The sequence below is a fragment of the Rana temporaria genome, chromosome 2, assembly GCF_905171775.1.
Source record: "Rana temporaria chromosome 2, aRanTem1.1, whole genome shotgun sequence".
Taxonomy (NCBI): domain Eukaryota; kingdom Metazoa; phylum Chordata; class Amphibia; order Anura; family Ranidae; genus Rana; species Rana temporaria.
The window spans coordinates 439,687,305-439,710,071 of record NC_053490.1 but is presented as its reverse complement, the minus strand read 5'-3'; the positions used below and the strand labels follow the sequence as shown (position 1 = coordinate 439,710,071).

Genomic DNA, 22,767 nt, shown 5'->3' with positions numbered 1-22,767 from the left:
TGTACATTCACATCATTCCCTACCCTCAAGGAGCTTACAATCTAAGGTAACTTGCAACATTTGCATTGTAGTTATAACTCGCACACTAAAATGTTACCTGAATACATAAATCCTTCATGCACAGATAAGCGAATAGGAATGGGATTTCAAAGGTTTCTGTCATACCTTCAATTCTACCAAGCCAAGGAACAAATTAAAGGGTTTCAAAGCTATTCTGTTCTGGAAAGCAGTGGGTCTCTTTTTTTTTTATACTTTCAGAAAAGAAAACAAAAGGATAGCAAAATAAGTTAGAAGCCAGATGTGTACTTGGGCTTTGTAAATTTTTTCACTTTTTTTAACCTGTGCAATAAGCAAACACCACATCCATCTATATCATACACCAGTGGTTCTCAACCTCAGTCCTCAAGTACCCCCAACTGGCCATGTTTTGAGAACTTCCCGGATATTGATTTAAAGCAGCTGTACAAAGTAAAGGAAATCCTGAAAACATGGCCCGTTGGGGGTACTTGAGGACGGAGGTTGAGAACCACTGCCGTACAGTGTCCATCCTGCAGGCCCTCTATTCTTTCTCAGAGCTGCTAATAAAATGACAGCACTTGCAAAAACATTCCAACTGTGTGGTTTCTCAAGCTATACTGATCTGCTTACTAGTCACCTTAAACTGTCTTATTTTAGTGTCGGTTCAAAAAAAGGGTTGAGATAGATCGTGACTCCCAACCACAGTCCTCGATTATCTCCAACACCTCATACATACCAAGCCACCGACACCGACTTAAAGCACCTTACCAAGGTGAGGGAAATCCTGAAAACATGACCTGATGGGTGTACTTTGAGGTTGGGAGTCGCTGCACTAGAGCATAAAAAAGCATATACAATTATCGAAACAGAGTTTGTGAAGTTGGCTATATAAAGCTTGTGTCTATATAGGCACATGGTACTCAGCCACCCCAAACACTGATAAATCAACTTTGTATTCCTGTATACATCTGGAATACACCCTTTTTTCCCCTCCCTCTCCTTTGCCATGTTCTGGTGTTGCCTTTTGTCTCTCTTCTGAAATACTTAAAGTTATTGTATATTAAAACATTGATAAATTATTCAACTGCAAAAATATAGAAGTTTCCCACCTGAACCCAGCAAGAAGCTTACCGCTGCTCTGTACTTCATGGTTACTGTCGGGGACTCCAAACGGCAAGGAGAAGAAAAAAAAAAGAGAAAAAGCTTGGAAGCGCTGCAGCCAGCAGCCCAGTTCCCAGGTAAAACTTTCACTTTGTCAAATCCTGTAATACTGCATCAGTACAACCAGAAGTTACAATGCAGACTTAAATAGGGAGAAAAACACATTCTTCGGTCATCTAGCTTTCTGGATCGGCAAAAAATAAATAGATTTACTGCATTTCTACAGGAGCTAAATCCAAAGCAAAACTGCAGTCCTGCCTGATGGCTATGCGAGAGGAGCACATATAAGAAGCATTATACAGGCTTTTTTTCCCCCAATTCCCAGAGGGGAAAAAATTAGAGCTAAAATGTGCTTCCAGACCAAGTTCAGGCGTCACTGGCGGAGAAAGACAGGAATGAAAAGGAGGAATATAAAAAAAAAAAAAAAAGGGCTGGGAATCTTGGGCTGCAGCCCAAACCTAATAAACACAACACACAAGGCAGGGAATGAGAGCTTGTGATTTGTGGCCTCTCACTCCACCAGTTCCAGCGTGCTGCTGCACATTTCTCTTTGCTGTAAAAGACTTCAGATTACACAGCACATCCCAGAAAAAACACGTAGGTGAAGAAGTCAGGTGTAAAGAGGAACAAAGGAAAACCTCTGTACACAAAACATTCCTTGTGCAAATGCCACATTTTCCTCATCTAAATGAATAATCTAATCTAAATTGTTGTTCAGATATCCAACTGAAAAAAAGAACTATAATCGTTTCAAATATTTGCATCTGAACATTCTGAAAGAATGCAAAATTTAAATTCCTAATTGCCCAAATGCCACAGCTTCACACATTCCAAGGGGGCTGGCAAACAGGTGTACAGAGGCATTTAAAAAATTTAAATAAAAAATAAATAAATGGCTTCATGTGCATGCATCTCCACTCAAGGCTCCTTACACTTAACTTAGACCCCTTTCACACTGAGGCACTTTTAAGGGCGCTATAATGCTAAAAATATCACCTGCAAAGCTCCCTAAAAGAGACGCTTCTTTCACTCCAGTGAAAAAGCCAGAGGGCTTTCATACTGGAGCGGTGCGCTGGCAGGTTGCTAAAAAAAGTCCTGCTAGCAGCATCTTTGGAGAGATGAAGGAGCACTGTGTATACCGCTTGAAATGAATGGGCAGCACAGCCGCAGGTGGTTTTAACCATTTCTCGGCCACTAGCGTGGGTTAAAATCGCCCTGCTAGCGGCCGAATAACTCCGCAAAAACTTTGGTTTACTGCCGACGCAGCGGTGTGAAAGCGGCCTTAGACCCCTTTCACACTGGAGGCATTTTTCAGGGGCTTTAGCGCTAAAAGTACACCAGCGACCCCTGAGGGGGTTGCGCTACAATTGCAAGGATTTTAACAAGCTTTGTTGCAGATTCCTACCTTTTGTTATTCTGAAGAAATCCCTGTGTTTGTGTCCATGCGGTAAGTCTATCTAATGTGAGTGGTTTCATAATACTCAATCAGCTGCCCGCTTACAGGGCTCTAATGAGGAAAGCTGCTGGGCCTGCATCCCTTTAGACGTGATTTCCTACTGGGAGCATCTCACCAAAACTGACATTTTTGTTGCAGGGGATGCCTAAAATCTGACTTGTATCTTACTGCAGACTTCTGGGAAAATCAGTTGGCCAATCACACAAGCAAGAAATTATGTTTCTGGAGGGCGTTCTGTACACATTCTGTGTACTGAACACTTCCAGGTAGCCATATTGCATTTATAAAAAGTTACAGAGCTGTAGATTGAAAAGGAAAGGCAATTTTTAATAACATTGCATTGCAAAATAACTTGTGTCACAATTGTATATGTTATATATTTATGTCGGTTCCCCCCCCCCCCCCTTACAAAATGTTACCCTTTGACCTGTCATTTGGTCAAAAAGCTATGGCTGATCGATGCATATTTTTTATATTCAATCACTTCCCATTTTTAAACTGCCAAAGGTTGAAGTGGTTATACAGGGATCACGGGTACAGTGTTGCATGACAGCGCAAATTGTCTGTTAAAGTCACGCATTGCCGTATCGCAAGAAATGGCCTAGTCGGCGGGGGGGGGGGTAAATCTTCTGGAGGGCAAGTGGTTCAAGTATTTTTTCAATATATGCAACACCCAGCACTTTGTTCCGATTGGTAGATTCTAATTCTCTAGCAAAAAAATTACTGATTTTTACATGTCATAATCGGCCCAGACCGGAACTAGTTAAATATATTTTGTGCCCAGAGTTCCATTTATGTCCCGCCCTGCTTAAAATAGTATTCTATTGCCTATAGTAATCTCAGAAGTATTAAAGAGTCACTAAACCCAGGACCCAGCATTTACTATATCTGGTCTCCCACAGTACACAGAACATGGAAATGCAATTATTTTCATAAATATAAACTGCTAAATACCTTTTTTCATCAACAGAGCAGTCTTGTGACTTATCAGTGTTTGGTTAAAGCTTGTAGGAGGAGTTTTAATTCTCCCCCGACTGTCCTATGAGGCTACAGGACCCCAGACTGCGTTTCTGGACAGTGCCAATTGGCCCTGTGCAGATCACATGCACTCTCCCAAGGACAGTGGAAGGAGGAGAGTAGGGTTGTTCCGATACCGATACCAGTATCGGTACCGATACCTAGTATTTGCGGGAGTACTTGTACTCCCGCAAATACCCCCGATGCCTAAATAATATACTTCCCCCCCCCCCCGCTGTATATCGCAAATCCGCCGCTGCCGAGTTAATCACCGTGCGGCGAACATTACAGGCACCTTTAGTTTGAATAGCTGTTTTGCCCGCCGCGCCGTGTATAGACACTCCCCCTTGGGCGGATCTGTCCAATCCCGAGCAAGGGGGAGTGTCCTTTACACGGCGTGGCAGGGAAAACAGCTATTCAAACGAAAGCTGCCTGTAATGTTCGCCGCACGGTGATTAACGTGGCGGCGGCGGCATCATCATTAGGTATGGGGAACATGGCTGCATATGTTTGGGGACATGGCTGCATATATGATGGGGGGGACATGGCTGCATATATGTGGGGGGGGGGGACATGGCTGCATATATGGGGGGGGGGGACATGGCTGCATTTGTGGGGGGGGGGGACATGGCTGCATTTGTGGGGGGGGGGGACATGGCTGCATTTGTGGGGGGGGGGGGGGACATGGCTGCATTTGTGGGGGGGGACATGGCTGCATTTGTGGGGGGGGGACATGGCTGCATTTGTGGGGGGGGGGACATGGCTGCATTTGTGGGGGGGGGGACATGGCTGCATTTGTGGGGGGGGGGGGAACATGGCTGCATTTGTGGGGGGGGGGGGGACATGGTTGCATTTGTTGTTGGGACATATTTAAAAAAAGTTTCGGTATCGACGAGTACATAAAAAAAATTATCGGTACTTGTACTCGGTCCTAAAAAAGTGGTATCGGGACAACCCTAGAGGAGAGGATCAGAGAAGACAGGATGAAACGGCCTTTTTACATAATGCAGAGGATTAATGCCTTAGGTTCCACCGCGAGTACAAGCGTGCTTTACTGCATATACAAACTGATTTTACTATTGTGTGTTTAACAGCTCCTAAACTATCCTAAAAGCCTATGTGTACATGGACACATAGGCCCGGATTCTCAGTGGAGATACGACGGCGTATCTCCAGGTACGCCGTCGTATCTCTGCGCTGCGCGGTCGTATCTATGCGCCTGATTCTTAGAATCAGTTACGCATAGATTTCCCCTTGATCTGACTGGCGTAACTGTATTACACCGTCGTATCATAAATGCATATTTACGCTGGCTACTAGGTGGCGCTTCCGTCGAATTCCTCGCCAAGTATGCAAATTACCTAGATACGCGAATTCCCGAACGTACGCCCGGCCGACGCAGTACATTTACGCCGTTTACGTTAGGCTTTTCCCAGCGTATAGTTACCCCTGCTATATGGTGGCGTAAGTGCGGCGTACCAATGTTAAGTATGGCCGTCGTTCCCGCGTCGAAATTTGAAAAAGTTACATCGTTTGCGCAAGTCGTCCGTGAATGGGGCTGGACGTCATTTACGTACACGTCAAAACCAATACGTCCTTGCCGCAAAGCACACTGGTGCAAAACCGTAAGCTGTAAGTGCAAAACGTCAATCACGTCGGGTCACAGCACATTAACATAAAACACGCCCCCCTGTTCAACATTTAAATTAGGCGGGCTTACGCCGGACGATTTACGATACGCCGTCGCAACTTACGGAGCAAGTGCTTTGAGAATACAGCACTTGCCCGTCTAAGTTGCGGAGGCGTAACGTAAATTGGATACGTTACGCCGCCGCAAAGATACGCCGTTCTACAAAAATCTGGCCCATAGGCTTTTATAGGGTGGAGTTTAGGAGCTTTGGCAAAAAAAAAAAAGCTGTAGTGTACATGAAGCCTTAGGCCCCTTTCACGTGGTCGGACCGTTCAGGTCCGCCTGTCATATTTGTCGGCGAACCTGAACGGCCGCTCCATGCATCGTCGGATGCCAGCGGAGACATGTCCGCTGACATCCGACCCGATAAAATCATATGAATGGCGATCGGATCAGGTGAGATCTGATGAAAACGGACATACTGTCTGTTTTCGTTAGATCTCTCCATAGGAGTTAGCGGTGCTGCACAAGCCCCTCCCAACTCAGTGAGCAGAGAGGGACTTGTCATCCGCCGGCTCAGCGGAGAGATCTCCCACAGAGACGGAGTCCGCCTAGTGTGAAAGGGGCCTTAGATTCAAGAAGTGAAAAGTTAAAATGCATTGCCAGTTCAAAGCGGTTTGATGTTGCAATAACTGGACAGCAAAGAGAACAGATTGGATCTTTCCAAATCAGAAACTACAAATTGAAGGGCAGCTTTAAGCATTTCACTGCATGATCAATATCTCAAACCAAGACAAAATGTACATGCAAAACGTAGAACAGGTGGTGAACTTCTATACAAGAAAAAAAAAATGTTCATTTATAGATTGCTTTAACATATGCGATGGAAGAACATACCCTAGCACTACCTGATACGAACAGCTCCAGTTGCTCCCAATACATCATTCATATTATCAAATATCTCAAGCACAGTATAAAGATCAATGTCTGAAAAAAAGCTCTGCTTTTATAATTTAAGGTTTAATAAAAGTTGCACTGTGGTCAAAAAAAATATTTCCTACTTAATGTAATAAATATAACATTTCACGCTGCTCGTTCAGCCCCTAGAGATTTTGTGAAATGTAATAAAAAGGGATACTTAAGGAGATGTAAATCCTCACGGTTTTTCACCATAAAGTGGAGTTCCACCCAAAAATGGAACTTCCACTTTAAGGGAAGGTGACCCCCTGACATGCCACTTCTGTACTGTAGCTGCCCCCCGAGGACCCCCCCCCTTTTTATTCTTATCTGAGCCTGATCGTTCCAGCAACGGGGATGAGCACAGCAGCTTCAGCCGCTGTCTCGAATTCCTCATTGGATAGATTGATAGCAGGAGCCATTGTCAAATCAAATCCAGTGACAAGGGAGCCGGGGTCGAGTCCTCGGAAAGCACGCCCGCACCAGTGCCCCCTATGGAAAGCATCTCTCCTCGAAGAGGAAGAGCCAGAAGCGCCACCGGGGGACCCCAGAAAAGGAGAATAGGAGCCGCTCTGTGTACTTACCTTGCACAGAGCAGGTAAGTATAACTTTTTTTATACAATAACAAAGAACCTTTAAGCAGATTTCAATAAAAAATATGCCCTGGGCCCGCTGTATTTTACCAGGTAGGCATTTGTTCCACACCCCCACTGTATTGCCCCAAAGGAAATGTATATTTATATTCTACTGAATAGCAATAACAATGACCAAGTACTAATCAAGGATGACAGCCCTAGAACCATAGCTCCCAACCCCCCCTCATTTGGAGGGACGGTCCCGATATTGGAACCAATGCCTCTGTCCCCCTTTCCAATTCAGTTATTTTTTTCAGTCTGATCTATAGACCTTTATCAGGGCTCAAAATTTCAAGTCCTGAGCTACTAGCCAGGCCTCAAGAGTTACTCGCCAAAAGTTGCCCCACCTAATTCATACACTGCCCTGCACCTAATTGCACCCGCAAACACGCCCTTGTAGATTATCTCATGGAATGACACTGTTAAATGTTTTATGCAGAATCAAGTTACAAAATTAAATATTACCAACAACAACAACTTTAACAAAATGGGACAGGGCACCGGGGGCAGACCAGAGGGACAGGGCACTGGGGGCAGACCAGAGGGACAGGGCACTGGGGGCAGACCAGAGGGACAGGGCACTGGGGGCAGACCAGAGGGACAGGGCACTATCACTGGGTCTCTTCCCCATTCTCTTGCCGTCTCCTCTGCAACTCCCATCTATCCTCTCTCTCTCTCCCATTCATCTCATCATCAGGAGCCTGTGTGTGCGGCTCCACGCTTGCATGTCCCCACTTACCCCTTTTATTCAGGCTGGCAGTGAGGAGAGGAGGTGCAGCACAGCGGGAGGGAGTACAATCCAGCGCTGAGATCCACACAACTGCACAGCCATTGACACCATAGCACAGCGCACACTGACAGCGCACAGCACACATTGAGACCAGTCTGTTTACAGTGCTCAGGCTAAACTGTTGGACACTTACATAGAGCACAAGGAGAAGAAAACTGCACAAACTAGAAGGCTGCCACTCTCATGTCAGGGCAACTTTCAGTGAGCGCTGCACCGGAGTGGTAATTTTCGCAATCCTCCACCTCACTCATTACTTTCTGCTCTCCAGCTACATTGGTCGGGGGAGGGGGGGCAGGCTCAGAGAGGTCATACTGTTAGGTCCCATGGCTTAATGAGAATTGTAAGGAGAGCATCTGTGTACTGCTCTGCCTGTGCGCGGCTCACCAGACTACTTTTCCCGAGCATGCACCTTTCCTCTTCGGCCGCCAAGCTCATCGGGACTCTAAGTGTAGATTGGAGGGAGATTGGTCATGCAGCCCTGTCATCACTCGCCCCCAGCTTAAATCCACTCGCCAAATGCTAGTAGGCGAGTGGAAACATTTTGAGGGCTGCCTTTATAATAAATTATTTAAAATGTTACTTAACACACAATAAATCAGTCTTTATATGCAGTAAAGAATGCTTGTTATATTTACTGTGGAACCTAAGGGGTTAATCTTCCGCATTGTGTAAAAAGGCTTTTCAAGTTTGTCTTCTTACCCTACCCTTCTTCCACAGTCCCCAATCCATCTGCTGATAGTACAGAGCCTTGGAGGCACTCTGCACGTGCTCAGTTTGGTGTGTATTGCTAGAGGTTTTTTTTTTCCTCTGAAGGGTGCATGTGATCAGCACAGGGCCAATCGGCACTGTCCAGACAAAAAGTCAGGGATCATGCAGCCTCAAAAGGTCAGATGAAAATAAACTCCTAAAAGCTTTAACCAGTGCTCGGCCGAATACTGATTAAAAAAAAAAAAAGTCACAAGAATGCTTTATACTGCTGATGAGAAAAGGTATATAGCAGTTTATATTTACTAAAGCATTTGCATTTCCAAATTCTGTGTACTGTTGAAGACCATATATAATGAATGCAGGTTTCTGGGTTGAGTAACACTTTAAAGGGGTGTTCCAGACTTTTTTTAAGTTTATTAAAAGTCAGCAGCTACAAAAAGTGTAGTTTCTGGCTTTTAATAAACAGACACTTACCTGCTCCACGGTTCCGGCGTCTTCATTCCTAGTGTGGGCACCCGGCAGTGACAGCTTTCGGCTTCACGGCCGGGCACCCACTGCGCATGCGCGAGCGGCACTGAGCGAGCGTCGCAGCGCCGTCCGATTAGACAGGCGCTCGCCTACAGGGAGGGGCTGCAATAAGGCGATTAAGCTATTCGCCTTACCAGCCCCTCGGCGGAAGGAGGAAGTGGGACAGGAAGTCCCACTTCTCCTGAAGCCCCCACTCCCCCCCCCCCCCCCCAAAAAAAAATTCCATGCCAAATGTGGCATGTAAGGGGGCAAGGAGTGGATTAAGCGGAAGTTCCATTTTTAGGTGGAACTCCGCTTTAACAAGCAAAAGTATTATTGGTTTATTTTACAATACAGGTGTTACTCTTCAGAATATTGCTACTAAAACTGGCCATGCGCGGTTAGAACGATCGAGCATATCGAAATGTTAGTGGGAAAATTTGGAATTCTTGAAATGCAAAGTTCTATGGCAAAAAACAAACAGTCATATCAGATTATTTGAGGAATCAAATCGAAAACAGTTTGAAAAAGTCTTTAGCACATGCTAAAATGTAACTCCAGATCGTGTAATCGATTGGCAAAAAATACACAGTTTAGATTGTTGTCCATCAATATGTTGATAATTAGGCAACATAAAAATCAATACAATGATGGTCCAAGGCAGTGATGGCAAACCTTGGCACCAAGGATGTTTTGGAACTACATTTCTCATGATGCTCAAGTACACTGCAGAGTGCATGAGTATCATGAGAAATGTAGTTCCAAAACATCTGTGGTACCAAGGTTCGCCATCACTGGTCTAATGCCTTATCGCATTTTCTAACAATGAATGGCCAGCATTATGCTTGAAAATACTTTTAAAATTTACCCTGCTACCCGTGACACCAAATGCCAATTCAATGAAGAGGAATGGCCATACTAACCCCTACATCACCAACATGTCTTCTAGTGATGCTGGGGGTCCGTGGGAGGAACCAGTGAGCAATGCACGCTGCCAGAAATGTTTAATTTGTAGGAAACTTCACTCCAAGTCCTCTTCAATTGAGTGACGTAGATGGTGTCTTTCAAAGGGTGTCAAATTGGGTCACTGAAAAAAGTCAGTAATGGCTATTCATATACTTCTACCCTCACAGGTTAACTCTAAAGCAGCCATAGACTGGCTAATCATGTCACAACACTGAATCCATCATAAGTGAATCTTGTATTACATTAACAGCTTTTATTCATGATCACTGACAATAAGCACAGCAGCTTTGTTTGTCATATTTCCCCATCTTTCCTATCCTAAATGTGTTAAAGTAATCTGCATCATTCTTAATGCATTTACTTGCTTGAAATTCGAATGTTGGGTATTTAAAAAGATACAATAAAATAGTTTGAAATACTTTACCATACAGTGTTTAAGGCCTCTTTCACACAGGCGGATAGAATGGTGCTTTTAGGTGCGGATTTTATAATTTTCTACCGCAGCGGAAAGCACACAATGCTTTCCTATGGCCCCATTCACACACTATGTTTAGCTGCTGTTTTGTTACATGCGGTTTGGTACAGATAGAAAAAATAGATTTGAGTGCGTCCAGGAACGATTTTGCGCAGCTATCTGCACATAACTGCAGGTAAACGCAGGGGAATGTGTCGGCTGCGGATAGCCGCGTGAACAAAAGAAAAAACAGGACACATCAAAATAAAAACGGTTGCTATGGGGATGACAATAATGGCCAACCGCAGCTAAACGTAGCTGCATGTAAACGCAGCTAATCGCAGTGTACAAATGCAGCCGATCGCTGTGCCTGGAGTCTTGAATTTCAAAAGAAAGAAACATGCTTTTAACTGCGGCAGAACAGCCGTCCGTGTGAAAGGCGCCTAAAAGGGTAACTCCACTTTTGTGGGGGGGGGGGGAAGGAAATTAAGAAAAAATATAGCGCATACGATTGTGACACTAATCATTTTGTAATTGAATGTTATTAGAAATTACCTTTTCTTTTCAATCTCCAGCGGCTGTAATTTTCTGAGAATACATTGCAATATGGCTACATGGAGTTGTTCTGTACACAGAGTGTGTACTGACCACTCCCCAGAAACAATTTTCTGCTTCTGTGATTGGCTTACCAATTTTCCCAGAAGTCTGCCTAGGAAACAAGTCAGATTTCAGGCATCCCTTGCAACAAAAATGTCATTATTTGAGAGATACTTTCAATAAAGGGATGCAGGCCCAGCAGATTTCCTCATTAGTGTCCTGTAGCTCCACACCTGACAGTCAATTATGAAAGCACTCCCATTAGACCCACTCAAAACAAAGGCACAAAGAGAAACACAAGGATTTCTTCAGAATAACAAAAAGGTAGGAATCTACAACAAAGTTTGTTAAAATCCTTGCAATGCACATAGATCACCCAGAGGGGAATGTTTTCTTTCTCAACAAAAGTGGAGTTATCCTTTAACCTTCTCATAACCTGTCAGTCATAACCAGGATGGATATCTCCTACCTGCCTATTATTCCAGGACAGAATTATGTATACACATCATGTATGTCCACACACACACACACATCTTTTTATAATTTTACAATATTTGTTTTTAGCCCTCCAAGAGTCATAAAAGGCTCAACCAGTAAACACTGCCTGTAAAAGAATGTAGGATGGTGGTGGTAATGACACCATGCCCTTTCAATGTTGAGGTCAGTTACTTTGCTCATTAATATTAATGCAGGCTGGCAGTATGAAATCTGTGGTAGAGGCCTCTCAGCGAGCAGTTGTTCTTTCTCCCTCTCCATGCCTGCTTTGCAGAGCGCCTTCCACTTCCTTTTATGGGGAAAATATGTTTGCACTGGAAAAACTGAGTGCAGACGGGTCTGTGGCTTCAGCACAGAGCAGAATGGAAAGATCTGCTTCCAGCCTGGGACACTGTCTGTATGATCAGAGTGCAGCTCAGCAAAAGAAAACCCACCCACCAAAAACAAAACAAAAAGGAAAACAGACTCCCAAATTATCTTTAACATAGTAAACATTCACTGGTCACACCAACAGTGCTGCTGTTCATATTGCATTTTTTTTTTTCACTGTAGCAAAAGTTTTTGCAGTTTTTCCTAACAGAATTACATAAAAAATGATAGAGATTATATTATATATACACACACACACACACACACACACACACACACATATATATATATATATATAAATAAAAGCAATTTAGTATTGTAGTAATTTAAACAAGAGGAGGGATAAACAAAAGCATTGGAACACATTCCAAAATGAAGTGATTTGGGGTTTTGTTAGCACATGATATGGGAAGATGGTCTATTCTGACATGCGTTTCCTGTGTTGCTACAATGAACATGAAGAGAGCAGAGCAACGTGGTACAAAAAACACGCTGCAACAAAATTTATATATATATATATATATATATATATATATATATATATATATATATATATATATATATATATATATATATATATATATATAATATATATATATATATATATATATATATATATATATATATATATATATATATATATATACATACATATATACACACACATACATACATACACACATACACACGACGATAACGGTATCAAGCTTGGTTCACACGGCTGCGACAGCCAAGTCATAAGAATTTGTCTGCGACTTTCTTACAATTTCCATCCCATTTAGAAGACAAAGCGACGTGTGTAGCATCAGTTAAGACGACTCTAAGGGAAACATTGAATTTGACGTCATGCAACTTGGCATCTCAGGCTGGGTTCACACTGGTACAACAAACGCTCCAACATTGAGTAGCATGACGTGTGAAAATCAATGTTTCCCTATAAGAGCTGTCTTAACTGGTCCGACTTTGGCATCCGATGATCTTGAGGGGGAACTCCACGGCAAAAAAAAAAAACACCTCATAGGTCCCCCCCCTTCAAGAGCATACCAGGACCTTCGGTCTGGTATGGATTTTAAGGCAACCCCCTACACCAGAAAACGGGGTGGGGGTCCCCCAAAAATCCATACCAGAGACCCTTATCCGAGCGCGCAGCCCAGCCAGTCAGGTAAGGGGGTGGGGACGAGCGAGCTGCCCCACTCCTAAACCACACCAGGTCGCATGCCCTCAACATGTGGGGTGGGTGCTTTGGGGCAGGGGGGCCTTGCACCCCCACCCCAAAGTACCTTGTTCCCCATGTTGATGCGGACAAGAGCCTCTTCCCGACAAGCCTGGCCGTTGGTTGTCGAGGTCTGCGGGCGGGGGACTTATTGGACTCTGAGAGCCCCCTATGATAAGGGGGCCCCCAGATCCCGGTCCTCACCCAATGTGAATGAGTGTGGGGGTACATTGTACCCCTACCCAGTCACCTGGGGGAAAACAAGTGTGTCAGGTTTTTAAAGTAATTTATTAGGCAGCTCCTGGGGTCTCCTCCACCTTCTCCCGCTCTCTCTGGTTCTTTTCCTGCTGTTTTGGTCTTCTGCCGGGTCCCTTCCACTTTCTTCTGCTCTTTTGCCAGCTCTTGCCTGGTCTTCTCAGTTTTCTTCTTCCTATGTGGACTCAACGCTCTCTCCTGCTGTATTGCCGTGTGCAACGACTTATATTGGCATGGGTCAGGGTCACCGGGTGATGTCATCCGTGACCCTGCCCCTTATAACATCACATGCCCATCATGCCCTGGGCGATGACGTCATAAGGGGTTGGGTCACCCCCTGCCAATTTAAGTCACTGCACACGGCATTACAACGGGAGAGAGCGTCAAATCAACATCGGAAGAAGAGAAGACAACGGAGAAGACCGGGCAAGAGCTAGCAAAAGAGCGGGCAAAACAGCAGAGGGGACCTGGCAGAAGACACCGAACAGTGGGAGAAGAACCGGAGAATAGGCTGGAATGGGGAGAAGGCAAAAGAGACCCCCGGAGCTGCCTAATAAATTACTTTAACCTCTTGTCATCTGGCAGCCGACTATTTACGGCCACAAGGCTGTAGAATGCCGGGAGGCCGTCAATATATGGCCTCTTGCCACGCGCCGCTAGGGGGCGCGCGCCGCCGTGTCACACAGGTGCCGATGCGTGTGCCTGGTGGCCGCGATGTTCACCAGGCACCCGCGATCGGCAGTCACAGAGCAAGGGACGTGGATCTCTGTGTGTAAACACAGAGATCCACGTCCTGTTAAGGAGAGGAGACCAATGGTGTGGCCCTTGTACATAGGGACAACCATCGGTCACCTCCCCCAGTCAGTCCCCTCCCCCCACAGTAAGAATCACCTAGCAGGGAACATATTTAACCCCTTGATCGCCCTAGTGTTAACCCCTTCCCTGCCAGTCACATTTATACAGTAATCCGTGCATTTTATAGCACTGATCGCTGTATAAATGTGAATGGTCCCAAAAATGTGACAAAAGTGTCCAATGTGTCTGTCGTAATATCGCAGTCCTGACAAAGGAAAAAAAAACGCAGATTGACGCCATTACTAGTAAAAATAAAAAATTTAAAAAAAAATGGCATAATTCTATCCCCTATTTTATTGGCATAACGTTTGCGCACACCAATCACTATACGCTTATGCGATTTTTTTTTTTACCAAAAATGTGTAGAAGAATACGTATCGGACTAAACTGAGAAAAAAATATCAATTTTAAAAAGGCGTTCACTTGTTTATGCTGATATTTTTGAAAAGTAGAAAAGAGGTTTTCACATTAAAGGAAATATGCATCACACTGATAAGAGATGTTCCTCAAATTTTGGTCATCTTGTCTAATGTATGTTAGTTATGCAATTTTTAGGTTTAAAAACATATGTGAAATGTGCGTAGAAAGAGCTTGCCCATTTGCACATTTTTGTATGACAAGTATTTTGGAAAAAAATGAATAAAATGTACCCTCATTGATGCAAGAAAAAAAAATAATAAAAATTAAAGTTTTTAGATTGAGGCCTGCAGAGCATTGCAACCGTGATCATACAGACTCCTGCATGGTTACATCCCAGTCCCTGAATTTTCAGTTAAGAGGTAATGAATTCCTGGAAGAAATAAATAAAATTGGTTTCCCTGCAAGTTAATGGCATAATGTTCTAGTTTCCATCGGGGGATTGGAGAACAAATCACTTCCTCCAGCCTCAGTCTTGGCACTTTTTGGGTAGTCTCTTTGCAGAGAAAACAGGTAAGGAAGGGGGGAATCACCATCAGGGCTGCAGAAGTGATTGAATGGTTGTAAAGGCTTGTAAAAGCAGCACATCAGCTCATCTGTTACTCTGCTCTCTTCTCCTATCCGCATAATCCTTGTAAACATCAGCACACCTTGTAGGCTCCTTGTATTCATTCTCCCTCTCCCAGTGTTAACTTTGCTATACAGGCACTGCATTCAAAGGATTACAATGCTTGCACTAAAGAAAATCAATTTAGGCCCCTTTTCCATGCATGTTTTGGAAGTAATGCATGATTAGTGTGTAGTATGCTTGGGTGCCTCTGAAAAGCCATTCAAGTTTTATATTTCAGAGAACCACAATGTACATACAGTGGGAATCGAAAGTTTGGGCACCCCCAGGTAAAAATGTGTATTAATGTGCATAACGAAGCCAAGGAAAGATGGAAAAAATCTCCAAAAGGCATCAAATTACAGATTAGACATTCTTATAATATGTCAAAAAAAGTTAGATTTTATTTCCACCATTTACACTTTCAAAAATTACAGAAAACAAAAAAATGGTGTCTGCAAAAGTTTGGGCACCCTGCAGAGTTAATATCTTGTACTGCCCCCTTTGGCAAGTGTCACAGCTTGTAAACGCTTTTTGTAGCCAGCCAAGAGTCTTTCAATTCTTGTTTGAGGTATCTTTGCCCATTCTTCCTTACAAAAGTCTTCCAGTTCTTTGAGATATCTGGGCTGTCTGTCACGCACTGCTCTTTTAAGGTCTATCCATAGATTTTCAATTATGTTGAGGTCAGGCGATTGTGAAGGCCATGGCAAAACCTTCAGTTTACGCCTCTTGATGTAATCCCCTGTGGATTTTGAGGTGTGTTTAGGATCATTATCCATTTGTAGAAGCCATCCTCTCTTTAACTTCAGCTTTTTCACAGATGGCATCAAGTTACCATCCAAAATTTGCTGAAATTTTATTGAATCCATTTTTCCTTCTACTCGTGAAATGTTCCCTGTGCCACTGGCTGCAATACAACCCCAAAGCATGATTGATCCACCCCCATGCTTAACAGTTGGACAGAGGTTCTTTTCATTAAATTCTGTGCCCTTTCTTCTCCAAACGTATCTTTGCTCATTCCGCCCTAAAAGTTCTATTTTAACCTCAACGGTCCACAGAGCTTGTTTCCAAAATGCATCAGGCTTGTCTATAATGTTCATTTGCAAAGTTCAAAACGCTGATTTTTGTGGTGAGGACGTAGAAGAGGTTTTCTTCTGATGACTCTTCCATGAAGACCATATTTGTACAAGTATCTCTTTATAGTGGAATAGTGTACCACAACTCCAGCGTCTGCCAGATCTTTCTGGAGGGATCGTGCAGTCAAACGTGGGTTTTAAATTGCTTTTCTCACAATCCTGCAAGCTGTTCTGTCTGATATTTTTCTTGGTCCTCCAGATCTTGCTTTAACTCCCACTGTTCCTGATGACTGCCATTTCTTAATTACATTCTGAACAGAGGATATTGACATCTGAAAACGCTTTGCCATCTTCTTATAGCCTTCTCCAGCTTTGTGAGCGTCAACTATTTTCAGTTTCTCATCCAATATAGTGTCAAAAGTGGCAGCCAGTTTTCTAGACAACTGCTTAGAAGAACCCATGGTGCCGATTGTTGGGGCAAGATCAGATGAGTCTGGGCATTTAAAACCTTTGAGATTGGCATCACCTGGTCTTCCCAGACGATGATTGAGAACAATCCATGACACTGGCAGGTCTCAGTTATGCAAAAGGGGGCAGTGCATGCTATAAATTCTGCAGGGTGCCCAAACTTTTGCAGACGCCATTTTTTTTTTTTTCTGTAATTTTGAAAGTGTAAATGATGGAAATAAAATCTAACTTTTTTTGACATATTATAAGAATGTCTAATATGTAATTTGATGCCTTTTGGAGATTTTTCCATCTTTCCTTGGCTTCGTTATGCACATTAATACAAATTTTTACCTGGGGTGCCCAAACTTTCAATCCCCACTGTATGATTAATCTGTGCTTAGCAGTGCATTTTTTAAAAGGATAAGTTCACCTTTTGTAACATGTTACAATGGGTGTAACATGCAACAATTGCACCGGAACCCTAACGTCTGCTGTTGGCTACCATCATAGAGCCGGTCCAGGTTCTACAGAGAACCCGACAATGTTGATGCCTGCCTGGGAGATGGTTCAGCCTCTAAGCAAATCAAGCCAGCCACACCCACTCCCTTCGCAGCCCAGCACGCCAGTAAGTGCTGGAGCAGAGAGCCCGTGACTGACAGTCACTGCTCTCTGCTCAGTGAAAACCGAGCAATCAGTGGCCACCCGCTTGGTTCTCGGTCTTAGAGGTGGCAGGGGACTGATGCTGCATTCACCTATGGGAGTATTATGGTTTGTTTTTTTGCAAACACACTTCTTTAATATGCTGCCATATAAAAACTACAATAAGTACAATGACCTATGTAAACCAATAAACTTTAGCTGTTTATAAACCTCTCAATTTCGCAAAAAAAATGTATGCAGTAATCTCAGATCCATGGTTCAACCCACTACAGCGAGCAGGGATGGAATTACATCACCACTCACTGTAAGGAACTACAGCAAGACAAGACGGTGGCCATGGAATACAGGGCATAGCAGCCACCGGTCTTAAAAAAATACGTAGATCATGGGCACGAAAGTCTGTTAATCAAATAATGCTCTTCAGTTTTCTCAGAGAAGACAGTGAAAACATATTTGAAGAGGGCATGAAACCACCAGCAATTTATAGGCATACAGTGTTTGCCTAGAGTTCAGCTTTAATGCATTATTTTGATACTTTTAAATGCCTGCAATGAGTTCAGTTTTAAAATGTATACTACAGGTCACTAATAAAATGTTGCAATGGTCCTACACTCCTGCCTTGAGCACACATTGTAGAAGCAACTAACCAAAGGTTTGATTTCATATACTTTGTAAAAGGTCCACAAATACACAAGTTCTGTAATAAAGTTAGACTTATCTAATAAATTTACAGACTTCCACACTCCAGATGATCCCTTCTTCCTCCTACTTAACAGTGACAGTGTCAGTGTCTTCTTTTTTGTCTGTGTAGACAGTTTATCTTTGTAAACTCCTACTTACAAATCGATATAAATGCTTCCCCAGCTGCAACTTTGCATAAGTAAAGAATGAAAACACACACACGCTTGACCTTGGAAAGTAAAAACCAAAATGATGTCCTTATGGCATCAGAGGGGTTACAGCAGAGTTGCCCTTCACGGTGAATACTGCTTAGTTCCTGATCCAGAGCTGAAGGAAACAGGATTTCCTCCCTCAGTGAAACACAATTCCTGGGGATGGTATCTAATCTTGGGAAATTACTATATAAGGCCAAGTCAGGCATAAATGGTTTGCAATCTGGTTCTGAACAAATGTCCAAAACAGAAACAAAAACTTAAAAATAAAAATTGATGATTGAACATTCCAGTAAAGACCCATTGGTGTTACAGCCGGAACCTGAATGGGTGAACTAGAAAAAGAATACCACAAACCACCTACAGCCTTCTTTGTCGAGTTTTTCTCCTCACTCTGGAAAAGAGAAGGCTGCTAGACTGACTCTTGGATAAGATGAAAGTGACTGTTCATTCTAAATTTGTAATTTAGTTAAAAGTTCTATGGTGACAGCATAAACTTTCATTTTATAACATCAGCAAATATTTTTGACAAACCAATAAAATCTCATTCTAAAAGTTTGTTGTGAGTTCTGCTGGATGTCTTTCCACAACTTCCAGCATGCTTTGCAGCTCCTCCTCTGCTGTTCACTTTCAAAGGACTATGTATCCCATGGTACATTTCTGCCTGCAAGCAGAGATTCCTTTACAGACTCCCTAGGTCAGTGTTTCCCAACTCCAGTCCTCAAGGCACACCAACAGGTCTTGTTTTCAGGATTTTCCTCAGATCAAACAGCTGTGGTAATTACTAAGGCAGTGAAACTGATCAAATCACCTGTGCAAAATAATGGAAAGCCTGAAAACATGACCTGTTGGTGTGCCTTGAGGACTGGAGTTGGAAAACACTGCCCTAGGTCATAGGGCAGGCTCTGTAAATTCTCTGCCTACTCACAGTGAATAAGTGTCAGAGAATTTACAGAAGTAAATGTGTGGGGATCTTCAAAGTTTACAAACTTCAAGATCATTCAGATTAATAGGAGTAGGCTAGAATTATTTGAAAAACAATATAGAAATAGGATTAAAAAGTGTATTTGTAGCTACAATTGTATTCATTTGTTTTAGCTCAGTGCTGCCAACAGGACCATACCAGGAGTGTACTTCACTTAATTTGCAGGTAAACCTCAAAAGAAACTCCATCAGAAACCTTTGTGACAGGGTGACAATGCAGGGGCACAAGTGGGAGACAGGGATGTTCTGCTGTCACTTCATAACGGGGAGTGCCTGAACAAGGACTTTTAGGCTAGTTTTACAGCCAAAACGTGCTTCTTAAATGGCACCCTCTGTATCTAAAAAACGCAGTGTGTTTGCAGGTTCCGGAAGGTTTCCCAGTCATTGCATTTTCAAAATACTGCAGGAGCATTTTTCCTGCACAACGCGTAGGTACAGCAGCCCAGTCATTTGACTGGGCTGCTGTGCCTGTGCAAACGTGGCCCACAAAGCCACAATAGCGTGAACCAAGCGTTATAGAAGAATCATGAAATTGCATACAACGTCACAATGCTCATTCACAGCATAGCAACAGTGCCTTTCTAAAAGCAGAGATAACCAAGGACCCATGGATTACAACAGACATTAAAATACCATCCACCAAATGCAATGACTGGAATAATTACCCAATGTTCAACTAGTTTCTAAATAAGTCGTCAAGTTTCAAATCATTAAACCACTACTTTGCAAACACTGATGAAAAGTTGGCTTTCAACATTATAAGCACTACAATGAAACTGCTGACATATTCTACCTGTTCACTTATTCCATGGTTACATGATGTTTCTACAATATAATGCCCTATAATGTACAAGCCAACAGGAAACTTGCAGTGCACTTCCTTTGAGAGCTATCAGCAAGGCTCCAAATGTTTGGCATCCCCTCGCTGCTTTCCTGGCTGACTGGGGCAAATGGAATTTCTAGTGCTCTCAGCTGCAACAACAAAACCTTGCTTCAAGAATGAGAGCTTTTTTCTCCTCCTAGGTATGGAGTGCCCTGGGATTTCAACATTATTCTTTCATCCACACAGAATATGGAAAATATTTGTGCTTCCAACAAAAAATATATAGTTAACAATAGAAAGGACCGAAGCCAGGCATAATAAAATAAGGCATCACCCAAGACTGTATTCACAATAGGTCACAAAAAAAATAAAAAAAAAGCACCATTAAGTGTATACTTAAAGAAGATTACAAATACAGTAAAACCTTGGATTGCAAGCATTAATTCTTTCCAGAAACATGCTTGTAATCCAAAGCACTTGTATATCAAAGCAAATTTTCCCATAAGAAATAATGGAAATGCAAATGATTTGTTTCATAACCATTTATTCATAAGTGCTTCCATTTATAGTCCAAATAAAGAGATTATGGTAATCTTTATGTCCATCCAAAAATGGAACCCCCTCACAAGGGGAATCCAGCAGGAGCTCCAGAGTATAAAAGAGAAGAGAGGCACCGCCAAGTATAGCAATATGTTGCCAAATGTTATACCTTCATTAAATGCAATCATATTGCTACACTTAGAAGAGCCTCTCCTCTTTTATACTCAGTTGTGACATGACACTACTTGTATATCAAGACATTGCTTGTATATCAAGTTAAAATGTATTACAAAAAAATGTTGCTCGTCTTGCGCTCTCAAACCAAGGTTTTACTGTAATTAAAAGCCCTTATATTCGAAATACTGCTTTAAAGGAAGGGGTAATCACATTTTAAGTACATGTGCAGTTCAAGTTGTCAAAGTTAACACTGACCTGCACAAGAGCATCAAATCCAGGAGAGTGCAGGCTATATTAAAAGCTAAATGTAGGGTTAATGGAACCAACAGATTGTCACAGGCTCTCAACAGAGCTGGACAATGCCTGTCATTTCCGCCAGCTCCACCATTCATAGACACCGTGTTCAGTGGCGTATCTAGGGTATGGCAGCCATGGCAAGTGCCATGGGGAGGGGGGTGGCAAAAAGCCCCCCCGCATGAAAAAACCCCACCCATCCTCCCGCACTAATGTAGCTTGCGGCGCCGGCACAGCAATTGCTAATATTTCTCCTTCTGCCTGGGGAGTGAACAGGTGCACCCAAGACGGCCGATGACTGGCCAGACCGGATCCACGAAGGGTAGTGGTGGCGGCTCCGCCTACCCTATTCTGCTCAGCATCTTATCCCCAAAGCGGGGAATGGGACGTGAGGTGAGGTGAGGCAGAGAGGACAGGAGAGAAGGAATGTATGGCGGCCCGATGGGGAACCCCCAGCCCCAGCACCAAGGATAGCAGCCAGGTACTACTTGATCCTCTTCATTATATTCATGTGTGCCAACTGCCAACCAGAAGCAAGCAGCAAATTATAATGCTCAGTGGATTCAATAAATATGCTTAGCCCTAGATATCATTCATAAACTGTAATAAAAGTGATTTGTGAACAGCTGTTGCACAAATCACTTTTATTACACTTTATTAATGATATCTATGGCTATGCATATTTGTAATTTATTTAATCGATATTGAGCACTATATTTGATGCCTGGCACACACACACAATCGTACATGGTGACTTAGGTCATCATATGCGATTGTGTGTGCCAGGCATCAAATATAGTGTTCAATATGGAAATGTAAATATGCATAGCCATAGATATCATTAATAAAGTGTAATAAAAGTGATATGTGCAACAAGCTCATTAAACAGTCCACATTCAGTGAAAGTTCATGTACTGCAAACTTTGCAGTGCATTTACTTTCACTGAATGTGGACGGTTTAATGAGCAGGGGCTATTGATGGGCACAGTTGCTGCACTTGATGGGCACAGTGGCTGCAATTGATTTTTTTTTTTTCAGTTTGTTTGCGCCCCCCAAAAATTTTCAGCACCAGCTGCCAGTGGTCCCCAGTGTCCCTCTCTATCCCCGCCGTGTCACTGGTTATCTGAAAGATGGGTTTCAAATGTCTTGACAGGGGCGCAGTTTCAGTGCTTGCCATAGGCGCCATTTTCACTAGATACGCCTTTGACCGTATTACAGCTTCTATGAATGAATGGGAGGGGGCAAACGTATAAAACCACCTGCCTGTGCTCCAGTCACAGGTCACTTTCCATCCAAAGCTTCTATGAATATTGGCGCAAAGGGGGAAAGGCGGCCATAGTCAGGCACACTATGGGAGCCTAAAATAGGCATCAGCACAAAAAACATAACCTACAGTCAGTTGGATGTGTCCTTTATGCTTATTTTTCAGTTTTTTATTTTGGATGCACATAGACTTATATTAATTATGGGGAAACAGCTTTGTACAGTTATTTGGCCCAGAACAATTTTAGGAAGCCACCCAAAAGGGTGCCATAAATTCAGTGCCTGCACCTATAGGAGTAACAGGGTAGATGAGGTCCTTCCCAAGCCAAGATCAAAAGTGCAAGGACAGAGAATTCCACCTGTATAATCCACCACAAGTACAATTTCTCAAAATTACTTACAAGAGGAGTGTAAAAAAGAAAAATAAACGTAACCGAGGCAAAAAGGAAATGCAAAGATATTGCAGCAATAAATGCAACTTATTACATTCGCAAAGTAAC

At 43.1% G+C, this 22,767-nt stretch overlaps 1 protein-coding gene across 5 annotated transcripts in view; it reads right to left on the bottom strand.

Annotated features, from left to right (window-relative positions):
- The window catches only part of MYO1C (myosin IC), a 248,027-nt gene that overhangs the window by 145,865 nt on the left and 79,395 nt on the right, over positions 1–22,767 (bottom strand). Inside the window, exon 1 of one of the 5 annotated variants that reach the window (XM_040338397.1) lies at positions 1,128–1,627. The exons of 3 other annotated variants lie outside the window; for them this stretch is intronic. Coding sequence is in view for 1 of the 2 variants with exons in the window: in XM_040338395.1 (XP_040194329.1) it covers positions 1,150–1,167 (18 nt within the window). In the remaining variant the exon portion in view is untranslated. Of the gene's footprint in view, positions 1–1,127; positions 1,628–22,767 lie in introns of those variants that run through there. One more of the 5 variants, XM_040338395.1, reaches the window with a different exon arrangement.